The sequence below is a fragment of the Abramis brama genome (assembly GCF_963993115.1).
Source record: "Abramis brama genome assembly, chromosome: 25".
Lineage (NCBI taxonomy): Eukaryota > Metazoa > Chordata > Actinopteri > Cypriniformes > Leuciscidae > Abramis > Abramis brama.
The window spans coordinates 18,240,242-18,262,907 of record NC_139987.1 but is presented as its reverse complement, the minus strand read 5'-3'; the positions used below and the strand labels follow the sequence as shown (position 1 = coordinate 18,262,907).

The 22,666-nt window shown below is 37.5% G+C and overlaps 1 protein-coding gene across 4 annotated transcripts in view; it reads right to left on the bottom strand.

The window, feature by feature from the left end:
* nbeaa (neurobeachin a) overlaps positions 1–22,666 on the bottom strand; it is a 138,958-nt gene that overhangs the window by 26,415 nt on the left and 89,877 nt on the right. Inside the window, exons 14-31 of one of the 4 annotated variants that reach the window (XM_084104026.1) lie at positions 20,357–20,436; positions 17,696–17,758; positions 17,197–17,294; positions 16,346–16,438; positions 14,373–14,481; positions 13,562–13,643; positions 13,304–13,427; positions 11,795–11,987; positions 10,454–11,473; positions 9,372–9,589; positions 8,921–9,074; positions 8,346–8,369; positions 7,436–7,519; positions 6,519–6,699; positions 5,224–5,348; positions 4,933–5,040; positions 4,678–4,846; positions 3,086–3,563 (exon numbers count right to left, since the gene is read on the bottom strand). In XM_084104026.1, coding sequence (XP_083960152.1) covers positions 3,086–3,563; positions 4,678–4,846; positions 4,933–5,040; positions 5,224–5,348; positions 6,519–6,699; positions 7,436–7,519; positions 8,346–8,369; positions 8,921–9,074; positions 9,372–9,589; positions 10,454–11,473; positions 11,795–11,987; positions 13,304–13,427; positions 13,562–13,643; positions 14,373–14,481; positions 16,346–16,438; positions 17,197–17,294; positions 17,696–17,758; positions 20,357–20,436 — 3,403 coding nt within the window. The remainder of the gene's footprint in view (positions 1–3,085; positions 3,564–4,677; positions 4,847–4,932; positions 5,041–5,223; positions 5,349–6,518; positions 6,700–7,435; positions 7,520–8,345; positions 8,370–8,920; positions 9,075–9,371; positions 9,590–10,453; positions 11,474–11,794; positions 11,988–13,303; positions 13,428–13,561; positions 13,644–14,372; positions 14,482–16,345; positions 16,439–17,196; positions 17,295–17,695; positions 17,759–20,356; positions 20,437–22,666) is intronic. The other 3 variants (XM_084104023.1, XM_084104024.1, XM_084104025.1) reach the window with 3 other exon arrangements.

The following is a 22,666-nucleotide window of genomic DNA, read 5'->3' as shown; positions in this document are numbered from 1 at the left end:
GATCGATGTTCGGAGGGGCTTTAGTTTGTGCCGTAGAGTATCAGTGGATCCCACACACTAAGCCAGTCAGTCTCTTGAGCCCTGAGCACACTATTGCACAGAGCCACTGGCGGTAATGAGGAGCTAGACACAGAGAAATGGATTGCATTAATAATGAGAGGAACATCTTGTGCTTTCGTATGTGTAATTGAGGTGACTTTTTCATTTGTTCTCAGGACGTCTTGACAGACCACATGTAAGTGTAACCGCATTGATTTATGAGTGATTTATTGGTTCAATCGCTCTGTTCCAAAATGTAGCCGCTGCCCCTGTAGGAAGTATTTAAGGCACCGTAAACACACTTTCATAGCAAAAGTGTATATAAATAATAAATATAAAAATAAATATAAATAAATTAAACTATACATCTATGTACAGAAAATTTTAAAACCGGTTTTTGTAGCCAATATCCAAGTGTGCCTATCTCATAAAGCATTGCGAATTATGTAATTCAATCATTTTGGGTTTTGTTTCTTTATATTATATATTATACTGTTTAGATATGTACAAATTTTACATTTATACATTTTAAAATATATGTATATTATCAATATTACTAAATTATATTTTAATATTATATAATATATTACATTTTTAATTATATTTATATCATTTATATTAAAAACATTTGCAAATATATACATTATTAATATTACAAAATTATATCTTAATATTATATATTATCTCTTTTAATTATTTTTATATAATGCATCTTAAAAATATATATATACACACACACACACACACACACATATATATATATATATATATATATATATATATATATATATATATATATATATATACATACACACATACACACAATATTTATATATGTACAACTTGTATTGTATTATCTAATGTATTATATCTATATATCTATATATCTATATATATATAGATTTTAAAATATACATATCAATATTACTAAATTCTAATTTTACTATTATATAATATATTATATTTATAATATAATTTCTCTTAAAAAACATTTAAAAATATATGCATATTTTACTATATATACTAATATAATATAATATAATATATTATCTTTTTAATACTATATATATATATATGAAGTGTTCAGATGCAAAAGCCTCTAAGTGCCATCTGAAATTTTCTTCTAGAATGATAATTTTTATCAAGCTCGTATATTTAAGTTCATTAATTTCACTTAAATTTTCATTGGCTTTTAAGTGAAATTACCGAACTTAAATATACGAGCTTGATAAAAATGACAATTTTAGAAGAAAATTTCAGATAGCACTTAGAGGCTTTTGCATCTGAACTCTTCATATATATATATATATATATATATATATATATATATATATATAGTATCTCATGAAAGTGAGTACACCCCTCACATTTCAGCAAACATTCTCAAGGGACAGTACTATAGAAATGAAACATGGATATATTTTAGAGTAGTCAATGTGCTGCTTGTATAGCAGTATATATTTACTGTCCTCTGAAAATAACATACAGCCATTACTGCCAAAATAGCTGGCAACAAAAGTGAGTACCCCCTAAGTGATAATAGCTGTACGTCATTTAACCATGCAAAGCCACATGTCCTATTTATAATTTTCATGTTTTTGTCTGCTTGACAGGACCATACAAATTTGTGTATCTTGTATTAGAGCAGTTCAAATTTGTGCTTTGAGTGCAATTCTCTCATACTGACCACTAAATGTTCAACATGGCACCTCATGGCAAAGAACTCTCTAAGGATTTGAGAATTAGTAGTTGCTCTCGGTAACTGAGACTGAGTTACAGAACAGGCCAGGGTCATACAGAGGTTTTCCAAGACGGGTTCCACTTGGAACAGGCCTCGCAAGGGTCGATCAAAGAAGTCGAGTCCTCGTGCTGTGCGTCCGGTGCAGAAGCTGGCTTCAAAAAACAGACGCATGAGTGCTGCCAGCATTGCTTTAGAGGTTGCAGAAGTGGAAGGTCATGTTGTCAGTTCTCAGACCATACGCCTGCAACAAGTCGATTTGCATGTTCGTCGTCCCAGAAGGAAGCCTCTTCTGAAGCTGGCTCACAAGAAAGCTCGCAAAAAGTTTGCTGAAAGCAACCTGTCCAAGAGCATGAATTACTGGAACCATGTCCTGTGGTCTGATGAGACTAAGATAAACTTGTTTGGCTCAGATGGTGTCCAGCATGTGTGGCGACGCCCTGGTGAGGAGTTCTAAGAAAATTGTGTCTTGCCTAAAGTCAAGCATGGTGGTGGTAGCATCATGGTCTGGGGCTGCATGAGTGCTGCTGGTACAGGGGAGCTGCGCTTCATTGAGGGAAACATGGATTCCAGCATATACTGTGACATTCTGAAGCAGAACATGATACCCTCCCTTCAGAAACTAGGCCGAACGGCATGACAGCGACCCCAAACACACCGCCAAGATGACAACTACCTTGCTGAGGAAGCTGAAGGTGAAGGTGATGGAGTGGCCAAGTATGTCTCCAGACCTGAACCCTATTGAGCACCTGTGGGGCGTCCTCAAGCGGAAGGTGGAGAAGCGCTATGTGTCTAACATCCAGCAGCTCCATGATGTCATTATGGAGGAGTGGAAGAGGATCCCAGCAACAACCTGTGCACTCTGGTGAACTCAATGCCCAGGAGGATTAAGGCAGTGCTAGATGACAATGGTGCTCACACAAAACATTGACACTTTGGACACAGTTCTGACATGTTCACTTAGGGTGTACTCACTTTTGTTGCCAGCTATTTTGACAATAATGTCTGTATGTTGAGTTATTTTCAGAGGACAGTATATATATATACTGCTATACAAGCAGCACATTGACTACTCTAAAATATTTCCAAGTTTCATTTCTATAGTACTGTCCCTTGAGAAGATATACTAAAATGTTTACTGAAATGTGAGGGGTGTACTCACTTTTGTGAGATACTGTATATATATATATAAATTATATATATTATTAAACATTACTGTGTGCTAATAAGGTAACAGGACATGTACATAACAGATAAGCATAATACACCTTGTGTTATTTTGATGTGCTAGACACTAGAGCCGCCCACCTGTCAAACGAGTGGAACTGCATGGGCAGCATAGCCGCAGCTTCCCTCTTTAGGGCAGGGTCAGGGTGGTACGGCTGGGGTTCAGGCCCTGCCTCGGCCCCCTCCACCGGTGCGGCCACCAAACTCTTCAGGATCTCCCTCACATTGATTCCCTTGTTGGCTTGGCTGATGCTGGAGATCGAGGCGGCCGGTTTCAGAACCTCCACGCCAGGAGGCGACTCCAGCAGGGACTCGCGGGACTTCCTCACCTCAGACGACAGAGTGCACAGCAACTCGCTCATGACGTCTGGGCCTCCAGAGTTCCCGCCCAATCCGCTGGAGTCTACACCCAGCTCGGAGCCATTGAAAGCACTGGTGACTTGCTCCTCCCCGATGCCGGAGTCAGTGTGAGGCAGCGAGCCCTCCAGGGGGAGATCCTCCAGAGGGGTGGCAGCCAGTCGGTCTCCACGAACACCATCTGAGGAGGAGGACGGGTTTTCTGCAGTTTCACACACATACAGTATACTACCAGTCAAAAGTTCGTAATAATTAAGATTTTTTATGTTTTTGAAAGAAGCCTTATATGCTCACTAGGGGTGTAACGATACCCTCATGTCATGATTTGATACATATCACGATACTGAGCTCACGATACGGTATTATTGCGATACTCCAAGACACATGATAAAAGGTGAACAAGAAAATGTACTGTTGATTAAAATGCTAAATTTGGTATTAGATTGGGGGTGAAAATTAATAGGCATAACATAAGACATATGGCATTATCAGGACACACAAATATTACCCCATTGCATTACTATACATTAAATTCAACATTATATATAGCAGTTTAATGAAGTACTGACACTAAAACTCTAATTTTCATTTTGGGTGAATTATACAGAATACATATTGTTGCTTTTTTGTATTGCGATATATTGTGACACTATATATTGTTACACCCTTAATGCTCACCAAAGCTGCGTTTATTTGATCAAAAATACAATAAAAATATTGTGAAGTAGTATTACAATTTAAATTATCTGTTTTATATTTTAATATATTTAAAAATGTATTTTATTCCTGTGATGGCAAAGCTGAATTTTCAGCAGCCATTACTCCAATATAACCTTTTTACTGTATTTTTGTGCCTTGGTTGCAGCCTTGGTGAGCGTAAGACTTCTTAAAAAACATACACATTTTTTTTTTTTTTTTTAAATCACAATTATTCAAAACTTTTGACCAATAGTGTACATGCCAAAATGAGAATTCAGTCATCACAGAAACATTTCAAATATGTGCTGCTCACTGCAGCGTCTGCCAACCAGTTCTTTCCCACCTGAATATTAATTCAAAATCACACTCAGATAAAGCTTTGCAATAACGTCTTGCACGCTTAAATTGCTGAAATCCTCCCTGCGGGAAGCACTGTGAGACTATATAGCGTAGATAATCAGAGACTGTTAAGAAAAGTGGAAGATGTGTGACTGTGTGATGAACGCTTATTAGCATTTGTGGGGTGTTTAAGTGGTAAACGACAAAAAATACATACTACTGAGTGCAACAAGGTCACATACTCGTAATGACTGCAGATGCAAAGTCAGTAAGCTCACCTGTGCTGGTGGGTGAATTAATCTCTTGCCGAATGCTTCTCCCTGATAGGCTGCTGGACCTGCAAATCTCCCGTTGTGGCTCCAGGATGTCCCGGTATTTGGACACCATAAGGACAGAGATGAAGTAGACCACGGCCAGAGCCAGAAACTGAGCCTGTTTACTGTCATCCTATTGAACGCACAGCACAGTTAACAATCATTCTGTTCACGTTAACATGCACGTTTTGCTCCGGCTCAGGTAAGTGAGTGTCTCACCACGTCTCTGAAGACGACGGCTCGGAGACGATTGATGTCCACATCCTGCAACAGTCTGTCTGGGTCTTTGATGGGGGAAAGGTTACGCGGAACATTTTGTATGACAGTCTGTGGCAGAGAGGAAGAGAAAATCATGCGTTATACTGCAGCACATGCACTTTCTGTTGAATTACATACGCAGTTGCATACAAGTCACACTATGTGTTTCCGATGAGCATTTGATGTGTTTTCAGAGACTCTCTAGAATGTGTGTGTGTGGATGCATGTTTGTGCAGGTGTGTAGTGTATAACCTTGCTGGCGGACGCTGCAGTCTGTAGGTTCTCCTGGGTCTTGCTGATTGGCAGTGAGGTTTTGCTGCCTCTGTCTCTCTGCCTCTGCCTGCACTCCAGACAGTTCCTCACTGCTACACAACATACTGAGAAGAGAAAAACACTTTTACTAGAACCTATGCCTTGATTAAATTCACATCACACATAATATCAAAAGATTGGGGTCGGTAAAATACTTTTTGTTTTTGCTCACCAAGGCTGTATTTATTTAATTAAAAATACAGTAAAAACTGTGACAATTCAAAATAATTCAAATAATTATTCTCTATTTTAATATATCTTACAATTTAATTTATTCCTGTAATGGCAAAGCTGAATTTTCAGCATCATTACTCCAGTCTTCAGTGTCACATGATCCTTCAGAAATCATTCTAATATCCTGATTGGGTGCTCAAGAAACGATAATAATTATACATTTTCAAAAAGTTGAATATAAGCATTCATTTCTTTAAAGGGGTCATCGGATGCATGTTTGCATATAAATGTGTCTATGCAGTGTGTGGACACAACCACCATACAATGAAAAAAATCCATTCACTCTTTTTTTAATCCTCAAAAAGTCCAAAAACACTCAATAAACCAGCCGTTTGGATTTTCTGAGCAATATGATGTCATATTGCTCATGCTCCGCCCAAAACCGCTGATCGACTGTCCCGTATTAGCATATTTCCACCCTTAGCCATTTGTATACTGTCCACCAAGGCAGCACTTTATGTGTCTTGTGTCGACACGCCCCCTGGAAGAGAGGGGTGGGGCGAGCTGTTTTTGAGGAGGTTAAAAGGGTGTTGTTTTACACAACCATTGAGGAATTTTAACCAAAGTATGTTACAAACTTTACATGAAGACCCTAAAGAATCATACCAACTTGTGGAAAATGTGCATCCGATGACCCCTTTAAAACAATAAAAATCTTACTGAACCCAAGCTTTTGAATGGTAGTGCACTGAGATGCACATCCTGGCTTTTTCTTTGTGCTTTGAACCCATTTTAAAGGTGAGGTGTGTATTTTTTAATTAATGTTTAAATACTTCCTCTTATTCGGTCTTAATAATGGAGACAAAAATATAAGTAAGCCATTTGAGCAGGGTAAACACTGCAGGTCTGTTTGTTTGATGTGACTCATATCAATGGTTTGAGTTAATTTCCACATAAATTACACAATTTAGCTTTAAGGTACAAGGACCTTACATTGAAACTACTTTACTCAGTCAAGGGACATATTTTAAATTGCACATGGTAAGATTCATCATACATACCTAATCGTAGACACTGACGCATTAATCCCCCTGACGACATGTTCTTTTCAGCCTCGATCTCGCTGAAATTGAGAGAACTGGCGAACACGAGCACGTCCACCATGGCCATCAGCCTGCTGAGAAACGTGACCGCCGTCTCTGATGACATACCTTGGGTCGCCTCCACATTCTCAAGCTCCGTCTTTGACACAAACACACACATAATCGAAATCCAGATGTTTAGAAACATATCCCAATTCATTTTTACAAACACACACACACACACACACACACACACACACACAAGCACACTATAAGACTAAAACACAGAGTAATGCTCACACCTATAAAGAATTTTACTGTTAAAAATGTGCTGACGGACAAAAAATTGTGTGATAACAGCAAATCAATAACGCCAGGCAAACTTCACATGAAACATGCCTCTCAAACACATTTAAATGCCTGTGGTGGGGAGGAAGGTGCTGAGAAAAACACCACACAGAGGGAAGTGTGTTCAAACCAGAGTGACACCCATTTGAGTGTGAACAGGTGGTGTTGATTTTTGCAGTGGTCAAGGAACACATCACCATTTTGCAACATCAATTTCAAAAGTTTGACATAATTACATGGTATATCAAACAGACACCCACTGTTTTGTTTTAAAGAAATGCGGGACCATTATCAGAGGCAAATATGATTTTAAACTCTTTGAAAAGCCTCTTTTGAAAAATTATAACTTTTAAATTGGGTGACGGAGATATGAACTACTACCAGACTTAAAACCCTAAGTGTAGTGACCAGAGTAGAGTGCTGAAAATAACACAATTGATGTTGAAAACTGGGAACATGCTCGTTGCTAGGAGACATAATAGTGGTGGATACAGAGGTCACGCAGCGGTGCATTGTGGGTATGTATAGGAGCAACAGCTCAGACCAACCTCTGCCCCTGTGCCAGAGCTTCCTGGCAGGCTATTAACTTCATTGCTTTTTGCCCCTTTCTGTAAGCAAGAACTTCCTTGTGTCTTTATGATCAACACAGAGGGGAACAAATGAAGTTGACATTTAATAAAGACCCTTATTAAAGGACCAATAGAGCTGGGGGGGTTTAGCACAGCACCACAGTGTGTTCATTCATTTAATGCAATTTAACATCAGTATATGTGTATTTGCGAAGGTTTGTCATGAATAACAGACTATGATGATGAAACACAAACATATGGGAGGTGTGATAAGCTGCTTTTATCAGATATGACCACTTAAAGTGATGATATATAGACCATGTAAAAGATCAATACTGATTAGTTTGCATTATAATATATCCATAATCTCTTATCAATAATCTCAATCCCAAGGTGCATTCAGTTTGTTTTACTAATTAAAAGAGTAAAACAAAGAGATAAATAGCACTTAAATAGTAATAAAATGTGTTTAAAATCATGTTCACTAACTACTAACAAGGGGCCATTTTGAAATCACATGACCAGCCAGATACAACTGACTACTTATTGGACACCTTTGCTTACAGAATAAATTAATCATGGCTGACAGCAAATATCGCATTTCTATGTAACTAAAAACTTGCATGATGCTGCACTTCTAATACCTCTATAGTCCAAGAAGATAGGGATGTTGGTCAGCACAACATAAACAACTTTAATACACAATTAATAACATTTCTGAGATTCAAATGAATAAATAAAGACATAGTCTGAGTCTGAAAAAGATGGAAATGATCTGAAATGGATCATACATTTTAAACCGTGGACTGTGATATTAGTGATATTAAAATGTAACGTTAAAAGATAAATGCTGTGAACATTAGAGAAGAATAAATTAATTGGAACTTACAGGGTTCGCACTAACCTTAGAACTCTGTACATGCAAAACAAAAAAGACAAAAAAGAGAGAAACAGAGAGAGAATTAGAGGGAAGGGGGGAAGTAAGGAATTAGAGACAATACAGACAAACAAAAGGAGCACAAAAAGATGGCTAATAAAGGTTGCAGGTAAGATGTCAAAGAACATAGGAGAAGAAAGTGGCAAAATTAGGGATTGTGTTCACATTTAAGATAAGAATCTCAGGCCGGGGTAAGACACAATTTGCCATCAGCAGCACTCAATGATGTTTCTGTGTGTAAAAGAAATACTGATCTGGAGTCAGCACTCTTACTCTTGAAATACGTCCTAGTGATAGCACCTCATAAGTATAAGATGAGACATGCATTGTCACCCTCATTTATAACTTTCAGCAATATTCGGGGACTAGAACAGGAACAACTTTTTTCTTCTAGAAGACTCTAAATGTTCCCATTACATCCCTTTCAACCAAAAAAAAAGTAAAACCTGCCACTAAAAGTGGTTTTATAATTCAAAGTTGTTGTACTGATGTGAACATCCACTAGGGGGCGATTATGTGCCACTTACAGATGGGGAGGTGGCAGCAGAGAGCAAGGGCAGGATCCCACCACACGCTATAATGATGTTATCAACCATCTGAGAAATTAGGTGGATGGTGTTGTGGACAAATATAATGTTCTCGTTACTGTTTACGAAGTCCATGACAGATTTTGTAGAATGGCTGAGAGAAAGAGAGAACAAAGAAAGACAGCAGTGAGGCAAGAGCATGTAAAAAGTATGCAACATATTCATCTTTTCAGCATTTTACTGTCAAGTAACTCAAAAGAGGTTAGAGAAAATTACATTATAACATCCTTGTTGATGGTCCTGGAACAACATTCGTTTCAACCAATCAGGTTTCAAGGATAGGGAAAGGAGTAGGGTTGGGGATGCGGATCAGGAATGTTTTTTCCAGGACCAACTCAAGATGTTCATCTGGGAGCACGCTGTCATTTCTGAAGGACACAAACCCTCATACCTCCTCCACATGTGTACGTCACTTTCCAGGGCGAACAACAAGTCAGTGAGAAGGCGCTGATGCATGGGCGACCACTTGAATTCTGGGATACGGAACATGGTAGTGCGAGGGCCGGGGCTGAACTGCCGCCTCTGTTCCTCTGTCATCGGCATGCCTCGGAAGCCCAGATCCACACGGAGGTCCCTTTCCATCTGACTTGACATACGTCCATGAAGAGCCTGCAGGAAAGCACCAGTTAAATCATTCATCTAAGCAACTGGCTCTGATTGCTTGTTAGTTTAGTCTTCCATTAATTTGTTTATTTAATTTTATGGTTCTAAACCAGACTGAGGTTGTGGAAACCTATTTAAAGGGGTAGGTTACTCACCATCATGTTGTTGCAAACCCATTTAACTGTCTGTCCTCAGTGGAACACAAACGGAGATCTTCTAGATCTTCCCCTTGTCTTCAGATCACAAATCTCAGTTGTGTAAATGTACAGTGTGTCCAGTGCTGCTCCTGGAGGGTCACCTTTCAGCAGGGTTTTCGCTCCAGCCCCAATTAAACACACCTGAACCAGCTAATCATGGTCTTCAGGATCACTAGAAACTTCCAGACAGATGTGCTGGAGCTAAACTCTGCAGGAAGGTGGTTCTCCAGAAGCAGGATTTGGCACCCTGTATATTGAAATATAGCACTTAAAAATGTGTTACGCAAGGTTTGACGACAATAACACTTAATTGAATGTAATGCACCAGTTTTAAATTTCAAAAGTGTGAATGAGATTTCAGTCGATAATTATTTAAATCTCGGCCTGAACCTCACAGAAAGCTATTGTATGATTTCAAAAAACTTGAAAGTCATATCGACTACTTTACAGTGGGTTTTATGTCATTTAAAGGTCTACAGCATCCATCCACATGTACTTTCATAATATGAAAAAGAGCATTGTGAACATCATGCCTAACATCTCTTTTTGCTCAGCAGAAGAAAGTAAGTCATACAGGTTTGATGACATGAGGGTGAGTAAACATTTCCAAGAGTTGCCATTTGTGGACAAACTATAAAAATGATAAATCAAAGAGAGAATCAGTGATTTGAACCTGTGTGGTGGCTGTGGTCTGAATTTTCTTCATTTCTTTGTCCTTTCCGTCGTCGGATCTCTCTGTGTCTGAAGTAGTGCTGGCTGCGTCCCCTCCGCTCTTTCCTGCCCTGGCCTCCCCAACCTCCTGCTCCAAACACTCTGCTGCCCTGGCTGCAGCCTGGGCCTCGGCCTCTGCCAGCGTGCTGATGTCCGCCAAGGTGCTCTGCAACTTAAACCCATCATCCTCTGCTAGGCCACTTGGGGTTTGAACCAGGTCCGAACCACAAGAAGTCATGTGAGCCAACAGGCTGAGGTCGTCACTGGCACTTGAAGTATGTGGAGTTGTTGAACAAGGGGGCTGTTCGGGGCTGGGCAGCACCAGGGGCTCTGTTGACGCCAATGAGGGAAGCAGCTTCTCATCCACCTTGGGGAACAGGAAGCCATTGTTGCTGGGAACACTGTCCTTCTCATCTGCGAGTGTGATTAGAGGCCCCAGGTTCCCATCGTCTTCAGTCAAACCAACCACAACGCTTTCCTCCTCTTTGGGGACAAGGCTCCCATTGAGCTTGTGAACTGCTGCACAGTAGGCGCTGTCCAACAGCGAGTCTACTTCCACCAAGGGGCCATTCTCCATGCCCACTCCTCCTCCAAGAACCTCCGGGCACAGATCCAGATCGTCTAATTTAACCTCTGTAGCCTCCACCTTCTCTGCTTTTATGTCCACCAGCAAGTCATGGACTTCCACGCGAACCCCTGCGACCGACCGTTCAGCTTCACCCTCCGGGCCTTTGGCTTCAGCCAGCAGGATTCGAGAGTCTGCGTTCTCTCCATAGTCCACCTCACTCTCCGGTGTTTGCGTCTGAGATGTGTCATCAATCTCGCGGATCTCTAGGTTTCCGTTGACAGTGGCGGGTTGGGCAGAAAGGCCGGAGATTGTACTGACGGAACCTTTTTTCCCTTTCTTGATGTTCTCTTCCTCTTGTCGTTGGTACTCCTCATACATCTTTGCCAGGTACTCCTTGTGCGCTTCGTAGGTCACCTAAAGAGGTCAGGGGTAGTAGTTGTGAGTGTACTTTGGTGTTGGTTTACTTTCCAAGCAGATATTTATCTTAGCATCTCCCCCATAAGATGGAATCATTAGGATCATTGCACTTTATCCAAATAAGCAAAAACAGGCTGATCTGCATTTAACTAAAATCATATGCAATTACCATGAACATGACCTAAAGACAAGGCCAGAGAGTGGAGATATAAAAATAACAACCGTTTCATCCTTCACAGACATAATAAATGCATTAAAACCATTAAATGTGAAATAACGAAACTAAATATGTCAAGAAAAGGGATTAAAGCTGCAGACCTTGGAGTGGGCAATGGAGAGTGTGTCCACCCACACACGCCAGCCTCCCCACTCGTACTTGATGGCATGGTAGAGCAGGATTCGGAATATGTTGTAGACCATTTCGGTGATCTTCTGCTCTTCCGGGTTCTTTGGGTTAATGTAGCCCAGAGAGAACATCCAGTCCTGCCACACTGAACACTGCAGCAGACACCTACACACACATTACAACGGTACCAACAATGCCAATTTAGATGGAACGGACTAATTATTCACTCCAGCAGAATGTTAACTGAGTCAAAAGCTCTGTTTTTAACAGTGACTATTCTAATGGAAAACTAGTGGTTTTCAGAAGATACTGGATATTGCTAATTTCCTCTATTTTTACATTAAAATGACGGGTAATCTAATTGCTTATTTGAAGTTAATATTCCAAAACACTAATGACACATGTAATCTTCAGCAAATTTCAAAATCAATATCCATTTTCATACTGTACATTATAATGTTGTGATTCAATTGGATATTTTTTGTTTTGTTTTAATAGTGTGTGAAACAGAGCACATTATGCAATTATAAACATTTTAAACAGTAATAAACTCTATTATTGTCACATGACCTAATTATGACCCCCATGTTTAATTCATTCATGGAACACATTCACTCTTCCTTCACTCTTGCCATCTCAGATTCCCAAAACGTCTGCTCACTTCAGAATGCAGGGCTTGTTATAGGAAAACAAGCAGTCCCACTTCACCAATGCTAAAATATGCATTGCGATTTTGGTATGCAGTTGTAACCATGGCAGCAGCTGACTGAGTGGGCCTGGGTGCATGGTGCGCCATTGGCTTGTTTAGGATAAAAGTGTGTAGACACACACACACACACACCAGTAACTAAAGCTTGCTAATGAGCAAATAAGGCAAACCTGAGTCGAAAAGGTGAGAGTCAGGTTTAGTCTCTCTGCAGGAACCCATGAAACAGAACAATGCAGAGAGAATGCCACTTCAAATCTTCATTCCTCAATGCATTAATTATGACACTAATTGATTTAATAGGAGGGAGCGTCTTTCCCACTGAGAGGGTGAAGCTAAATGCTTTTGATGTTTGCATACAGCTTGCGTGTGTAAAAATATTGTAATGTCTGCAAATGTCTGGGTTTCTGTGGGAATGTTTGTATGTACAAGGAGATTTGTATGGCTGTGTGTCATACAATCGTGTGATTTTTTATGCATGTTTATCTATAAATATTTGGGTTTGTTTGTATGTGTCTGGAGTGTTTTCTCAGAGGAGGTAAGGGAGGAATTGCCTTCTCAAATTGGATGAGAAAAATCTAAATATACAATCTAAATATTACAAAATACAAATTGCAAATTAAAAATGCTTTTTAAAAATATAATAGAATTGTTTGCTCATTGATATTCTAAGCATAATGTTTTCTACATGAAAAACTGTACATCAAACTTTTACTTTTGACAACAAACCCCCCCCGCAGATTTAGTGATCGCTACTTGTGTGAAAACGGCTTACCGTCTGTTCTCTCTGCTGTTGCTGAAGAGTTTGATCATATCGGACAGGAAGAGGCGTCGCACTTCCATCAGCTCAGCACTGGGGGAAGAGCTTTTAAGCAGTGTAGCCACAACCTTAAGAATCACTGAGAGAATCAAAAAGAAAAAAGAGAGAGGAAGATGTAGAAAGGGACAAGAGTTTGGACATTTAGACCATAGTTTAAACAAAAGTACAGAGCAGTACCCTAGAAATGAAACAAACAACAGACACGACACTCACTGGGGTTTTGGATCTTGACTGTAGAATCGGGTTCTGGGTGAGGCTTGTGCACCACCTGAGTGCAAACCTGTTCTGTCAAGATCTATGTCAGACAAAATTCAGTTTGATTAAACCAGAATTCAGTTTTATACACATTTTATTCAAAAACACATAATCATAATTCTTATAAATATATAAGGTAAGGTTTCAGAGAGAAAATTACATAACACGTAATAATAATAATAATAATAACATAAAAAAAATAACAATTAAACATTTTGAAAACAAATTTGATTAATGTTATAAAAATGTTATTGTTATTATATATTATATTCTATATTAATACGCCCTATTCCTACATTGCATGAAACTATATTATCTGTTTATTAACCGTTTATTAAACATTGGTGTGTTACATAATCCACTTTTTCATGCTTAAAACACTTTTACTCTAGCTAAAATCACTGCATGGACAGCCTCTTTTGGCTCATTGCTTTAATAACTGTGGCAACAAATATTTATAAAAAGATATAAATGATTACAATGGTTATAATAAGACTTTAAATTGCATTTTTCTATGAATATCAAGGACATTTCTTCTGGTCAAATTGAATCATGGTGGTTATAATCATACAACCAAATAGATCATTTCTCCAACGGCACTTGTGACTAAAAACGTTTGATTCGTTTTGCAAGATTCTAAATTGATGTCATTCACGATAACTGCCATATTGCCTAGAGCGACATAAACATTAAAAAAATACATTTATAATGCTTTACATACAGGCATCATAGGAAGTGTTGCTAAAAATATACACAGACAGGCTGATACCTCGTAGAGCGTGTTGTAGGTGGTGATGGTCACAGTGCTGGTGTGCATCATTAGTCGTTCTCCGAGCAACGTGAAGAGGCTGTGTGTGTGCATGATCTCCACCTTCCTCCTGTACACAGACACACAACACAGAGCACAGGGGAAGTGAGATCAGAGGCGCACGTGCTAGGATGTTTGCGGTCACATTGGCGATGCAAAGGCAGGCAAAAACTCCCTCACGGGTTCAATTTTACCCCCAAGTCTTTCACACCATTAGGATCAATGAGGATGTGCATGGTACTGGCACACTGATGCGATTAGAAGTGACACCACACTCCTCAAGGGCACACAAACACACAGCTGTCAGTGGCCCTCTTACAGCCTCTCGGAGACATCAGCATTCCCGAGCACATCAGTCAGGGGGAGGGGACGTGACAGCACAAAGACTGCCGGTCAAATGCATTTAATTCACCTCTCAGACACACACAAAAGACTGAATATGCAAATGACAGATTGATATGCAAATAAACGACATCGGTTCTGCAAGTGGGCGTGTCTAACATTCAGCTGAACTTTCCAAAAATTTGTAATAACAGAGATATGAACACTGATTATTATTCTTTTTTTATCCTTTATGCATTTTTTTAAATAAATGTTGGTTATTTTGACACCTTTACTCCTAGGGAAGTCAAGAAAACAGAAAATGTTAAAGGGAGAAGATGAGGAAACAGGATCAACCAGATTTTATGTACGATTTGATAATAAACAAGCGCAAATATTTCTTTGATTTTTAAATTTAATTTAATATGTAAGCAGGAAAGTAATGATGAATAATGATCGTAGCATCATCTTCTCTTGTCTAAAGCTCTGCCTTGCCGGACACACGCTCTGTCAGAACGATTATTCTGGCAGCAGCCTGTGCGTTTAACACGTCCTGTCAGCTACAGAACACTCATTCCCTAAATGTGCTCTCTTCCCCTCCTGAAAGGGCAGGTTCATGTTTGAACTACAAAAAACATGAATGTGGCTGTGTTGTAATCTAAGGGAATATTTCTATTAAAGGTTATACTGTACCAGACTTTGAGAAATATGCGCTGCTGAAGCTCAAGAACTTAAAATGAAGAAACTTAACAGCATGTCTAACAAGATAGAAATAAAGAGCTAAAGTTAGCCATTGCTCAGTGAGACTTCAGATCAGTTTGGCATGTTTTTAATAGAACTGTCAAAAATAACGTGTTCAAATTTATAAATATTTAAAGCATTCATTTTATTCCCTTCTTGTCATTCTTTGGTTAGAGTTACAGTATACAGCATGATCACACTATCTAGGTGCGAGAGAGAGAGAGAGAGAGAGAGAGAGAGAGAGAGAGAGAGAGAGAGAGAGAGAGAGAGAGAGAGAGAGAGAGAGGCCAACCGAGGATGGTTGGCCAAAACGCCAAAAAGTATAGTCCCTGGAGGATGATGTCATTAAGGAACTTGCTTTTGTTATTTAAAGGGATTGTACAAAAGACTTGCATGCTGAAAAAATATTTTGGCACAGAAAAATAAAAATTTAAAAATTTGATTTCAAATTACTAATTGAACACATTGTTTAAAACATTTCGATTAGAAAAACAAATTTAAATAAATAACAAATAAATAGCAAAAAAAGATAAAGATTTCAAAATAAAACAGATTTCTAAATACCTTGCCAGTTTTTCATGTTAGAAGGCCGCCGGGGACAAAAGAAAAAATGGCATCATCTGTTCAAACCAGATGTAGTAAAAACATAATGAAGTAAAAAATGTAGTGTAGTTAATTAAATTTCTGGAGGTTTCCACCTTCAAATTGTGAGCGTAATATTTTACAAAATATATTAAGACATATCCAGTACGACGGGGTCATGAAAAATTACCATAAAGTAGGAATGACCCAGCCAAGGTCTTTGTATGCTCATATACAAGTCAAAATAGCCACACATCCTTCACACAAATGTTTTAATCATTAATACGCACTTGTGTCCAAGATGTTTCAGGAAGTAGCCAAGAACTTTTAGCGCTTGGACTCGTATACTCTCACTTTTTGAGGCCAGGAGCTTGTAGATGACTCTGAAAAGGAAATATCAAAGATTCATAAATTGCAGTTTAATGTGTACTATCCCTTTAACCCTTTGGTTTTGGCACCTGCTATGTGAACACACACACACACCAAAAAAATTTACTCCTCATGGTCAAAAATGACCGCATTGGAAATGAATGGGAAACTAATTTCATCTAGTGGAAACCTTTGGCACTTCGCCCAAACAAAATCTTACTGAAAAGCTGTTTTTTTTGAGATATCAAGCTGAAATTTGGAACTTGTTTAGATTCATGGCTTTGATTTTTCTCGCAGTTTTGGAGTAAAAAGTGTCTTGGAAAATATATAATTCATATAATAACTGAAAATAGTATTTTCAATTTAACAAGTGTAAAATTCTATAGTTCACTTTTTTTCACTTCAGTAACAATCTGCCAAGTGTCATCTTTAAAAAGAGACCAAACTGAAGTGTGTGCTCCAAAGCATTCAATATTTTAAGCTGTAAAATTCATTTTCAGGTCTATCCTCAAAAAGAGGGTTAACCACAAAAAAAGATGAGAATAACTGTGATTACATATCTGAATCGACTGGCAGCCCTAGTAATAAAATGTTATAAGGGGAGGGCAGATCAAACAAGAATTCACAGGGAAGGCAGTTCAAATAAGCACTTAGGTCCCTTGTGATCGGTTGTGAGGCAAGAGGAAATGCGATTGATGCAGCTGTGACAGACCAAATCTATTTCAGTTACATAACCAGACCATGCAAGAGCCGTTTGTCCCTGAGGCCTCACCGTATTCCATTCCTCTGGTCGAAGGCAGGGATCATGGAGGCGGGGTGTTCAGACATGAGTGCGACCAAGAGCTGAAGCACATCATGGATGTTTTCGTCCTATAGGAGAGAAAAATGAACAAACACTGAACCACACCAGAGTAGACGGTAATGATCCACTAGATACCCTTCAAATGTCTGGGTGTTATATAATCCTGCACTTAACTAGCAGTTTTCAGGATTCATTTGGTGTTTTCAATCAAATGGCTGCAGAGATGGTGCATTACAGCAATTTCATGGGACTCGATCAAAACATTAATGCAGCTTTCAGGATAATACTAGTGCCTTTCTGATGGACTCAAAGACGTCTGCACTTCGGACACCTGAGGTGAACATTTCAGCCTTCCAGACTGATTAAAGCAGCTTGTTTTTCATCAAGAACATGGAGCACGGCCTGTTTGATAAAGGCTAAAGAAAATGAGCCCATAAGACCTTTTGCTCTGTTTATTGATCAGTTTTACCTCATGCATGGTTAGCAGGTAGTTCAATATACTCTGCAACTCATCTTCCTTCACTCCTCGGTCCTAAAAAAAAGCACACGATATTAGATACAAGCAGACCCATTCTCAGTGTTAATTTTATTTTTTGATAAAAATGTTGGTAACACTTTACTGAAAGCTTTTATATATAATGCATTGTATGATCTCATGAGTAATTGTAACCACAGTTATATTACATTATAATACTTACAGTATCCATTCATTGTTACACCTTTGAAAAGTATAATGCATTAAACACATGACAAACAAGCCATTTTAGATGTAACAAGGAATCAGCGAAAAACTGCATTTTAACTTTGGTTACAATTACTTATTAAAAGATATACTGCATTCAAATTCTGAAAAAGTATAAATGAATGCAAACATATGAAAAATATAAACAACATACAACAAGCGTTACTAGGTTGTGAATTATTTTATCAATAAAGAAATTAATAATAGTAATTTAAAAAATAGAAATATCCACATTTTAAATTTGAACATTTCCACTGTTTTGCTTTGTTGATATTTAAGGTTTAAGGCACGCTTGTATGCTATGGATATTGGCTTTGAAATATTCTATTATTTTTTTGCCTTTTGAAGACATACTTACATTTTTCTGTTTTATGTAATTTCTGTTAATTAAGTTGGGTATTTTAACAAAAAGGCAACGGCTAATTGAATAAAACGTGCTGCTTGGCAACCACATTGTGCTTCCCAAAACAGGACAATAGCCTAGAGTTCACACAAAACACATATTTCTTTGTGTCGAGAGATGATCCATAATGCAACTCTCTCAGTGTTAGCCCCATCAGGCCGTTTGTGTTGTTTTTAAACAAACAAAGGCAAATAAACAAATTTTCTACATGACTGCCTTACAAAACGGATCAAATTTCTGGGAAAAATTAGGATAAATTGTGTTATTTTGACAAAGCAGATGTGTCTTCTGGCTGTCACTGCTTGGGAACTAATGCATTTCCTTCAAGCTGCCTGATTCATTGCAATGACGTGTCAAATAAAATCAGTTTTGAAGAACAAAGTGACGCACTGATGCGCATAGCAAGCAAAGCAGAAATGAAATGGAATGTTACAAAAATGTAACTTTTAAGTTTTATTATAGTCTAACTACAAAAATATGCATCAGGGATATGATTTATTCCTATGCTATATAGTCTTTGATGAATAAAAAATAGTAATATACCAATAATTGCATTAAAATACATAAAATGCACAATTAAAAATAGTGTATATAATACTAAAATAATACTTTCTATAATACTTTTATAACACACACATACATACACACACACACACACACACACACACACACACACACACACACACACACACACATATATATATATATATGAATATATAATACTTTTATAACACATACATATACACACACACACACACACATACAGTACCAGTCAAAAGTTTGGAAACACTACTATTTTTAATGCTTTTGAAAGAAGTCTCTTATGCTCATCAAGCCTGCAGTTAAAAACAAAAACAAACAAAAAAAAACAGTAATATTATGAAATATTATTACAATTTAAAATAATGGTTCTCTTTTTTTAATATATTTTAAAATGTAATTTATTTTTGTGATGCAAAGCTGAATTTTCATCAGCAAGTACTCCAGTCTTTGGTGTCTTATGATCCTTCAGAAATCATTCTAATATGATGATTTGATACTCAGTTATTATCAATGATGGAAACAGTTGTGCTGTTTAATATATTTTTTTGGAATACTTTTTTCAGGATTCATTGATGAGTAAAACGTTAACAGCATTTATTCATAAAAACAGCATTTATTCAAAATAAAAACATTTCTAACAATATAAATCGTTACCATCACCTTTTATCAATTTAACGCATCCTTGTTGAATTAAAGTACTAATTTCTTTTAAAAAAAATAGTTATTGTTCCCAAACTTTTGAACGGTAGTGTATATTGTTACAAAAGATTTCTATTCTAAATAAATACAGTACTTTTTAACTTTTTATTCATCAAATAATCCTGAAAAAAGTATCTCAGGTTATAAAAAAATATTAAGCAGCACAACTGTTTCCAACATTGATCATAAATCAGCATATTAGAATGATTTCTGAAGGATCATAAGACACCAAAGACTGGAGTACTTGCTGATGAAAATTCAGCTTTGCATCACAAAAATAAATTACATTTTAAAGTATATTAAAAAAGAGAACCATTATTTTAAATTGTAATAATATTTCATAATATTACTGTTTTTTTTTTTTTTTTTTTTTTTTAACTGCAGGCTTGATGAGCATAAGAGACTTCTTTCAAAAACATTAAAATAGTAGTGTTTCCAAACTTTTGACTGGTACTGTACATATACATATGTATGTATTTATGTATGTATATGTATATATACTGTATATATATACACACACACATACATATATACTATATACTATATATATATATATATATATATATATATATATATATATATATATATATACACATATATATATATGTATATAAAACATACAGTATACACACACACATACAGTATATATGTATACACACACATTTTTAATATGTAAAAATTTTAATAAAAATATTTAAAAACGATTTAAAACGAAAATCTATAGTGATTTTGTACAGTCTCACCTTGAGAATGAGCTGTTTGAGGAAAAGAAGCATGAACGCCCGCAGGGATATAATTTCCTTCTGAGAGGGCCGTGGACCATCTGTAAGAAAACACAGTAATTTACAACAATAGACTACTTGCACAACTACTTCCACGTTCTAGTTAGTACATATCAGGAGTTTCTGGTTAGAGCGTTCAGCGCACCTACATACATGAGAATGCAGATTATCACTGTTTTATGGCTGCCAACTGATTAAAACAATAAATAATGATCTCTGTATTAATTATCTTGAGCCTGCTGAAATGTTACTATAAATATATTTTCTTACCAACTGTGCATTATGAATAATAAATAGGCTAAATATATTTATCCACTAAGCTGCAGCAGTCCTATATGCCCATCTTCTCATTAACAGTTTTTTTTTTCTCTGACATTTCATTCCTGCTGGGTTTACATTTTTAAATGAAATTGACTATTAAAAGGATAAATGTTGACCATTAAAATGTTCGCGGTTCGTACTGATGTTATTCATCTGTTCTCATACACTTCAGCGTCGCGGTCACTAGTTTAGATGAACACTGACACTCTGTGGTGAAATAATGGTGTATTTTTAACACCCGCTGCTTCTCAGATCGGCTTGGGTTTGATTAAAAACTTCATGTTCCGATAAGTTTGGAAAATTCTGCACACAGTAAACATCAGAATATACCTTCTCCTGTCAATAAAAATTGCCACATTTTTAAATCTTATTGCGGACACTAATTTTAGGTGGCGTTTGTTCAACTCATTGACCACAGTACATTGAAAGTAAACATAACCGGATATAAGTGAGACGTACTGTACTATTTCCAAACAGAAGTGCGTCACGAAGCTCAGTGCAAGTGGTCCATTACATCGGTTGCACACATCTAAACTCTTAATAAACACCTGCGTATGGCATTTATATAAACCTGAGATGCTTAAAGGGGTGGTTGATTATGATTTCACTTTTTTAACTTTAGTTAGTGTGTAATGTTGCTGTCTGAGCATAAACAGCATCTGCTAAGTTACAACGCTCAAAGTTCAAAGCAAAGGAAGATATTTGCTTTTAAAGAAATCGCTTTTTAAGGACTACAACAAACGGCTGGTAGAGACTACACGACATTCCTCCCGGGTTAGTGACATCACCAACCCTAGAATTTACATAAATTCCACCCCCTGAACACGATTTATAGATTATCAAGACAGAGTATGCTAATCAATGACTAGAAGATAACTACACATAAGCTACATAAATTCACCAACTAACCATTCAGAAATGTTGTCTAAATGTTGTCACTTCTTCTCGAGTCTCTCCATCTTTCTGACTTCGGTTTGAACATAAAAGGCTAAAAGTTTTTGAAATGTCCAGTGCATGTCTGTGTGAGATAAAAGGACATGAGCTCTTGAAGCTCCGCCCTCTGCGCCGGGAGCAGCAGCTCATTTACATTTAAAGGAACAGACACAAAAAGGTGCGTTTTTGCTCACCCTCAAAAAGTGACAACTTTAACATGCTATATAAAAATATCTGTGGGGTATTTTGAGCTAAAACTTCACATACACACTCTGGGGACATCAAAGACTTATTTTACATCTTGTGAAAAGGGCGTTATACCACCCCTTTAAAATGTGCTATTAGTCATCATCAATTAACCAAAAAACAAGCAAAATGCCTTATGCAATTTTTATTTAAAAAAAAACATATTTAGCAGAGCTGACGTTATAAAATGTGTCACTCTCTTTGAATATTTCCCAAAACTGACAACCAAAAAAAACTAACATGTTTTTCTAGTGACTCATATTAATGAACAAACTAAAACCCGGAGCTTGTAAGGAATTACTTGTTTCATTTTTCAGGGACGAGGGAAAAGCCGCAGTTCAAAGCTGCAGGTTTCTTACGATGGGTTCAAACTGAATATAGTACAGTGACACACAACACACAAGAAAAACAGCACTTAAGACGCAGCTTAGGGAATACAAGCCCCTAAACGACACACCAACCCCATTTCCAAACCACACAACCACCTATTTCTCTTACAATCCCTCACTATCTTTCTCAAACAGACACAAACGCACTCCTCATCTTTTATTGAACATGCGGTGCACAGACGTTACAAAGCTGCCATAAAAAATTCACATCGCTTCCTATATGAAAAGCCGCAGCTCAGTGCATGCGTGTGATGTAATGAAGCAGGTCAGCGGCTTTTCCCATCTCAAGCCATGTTCATCCCCACATCAAGTGTGTGTTGGTGTGTGTCGTCAATGTCCTTGTGGTGCAGTTCTGTACTCCGTGTGTAGTTACATACACAAA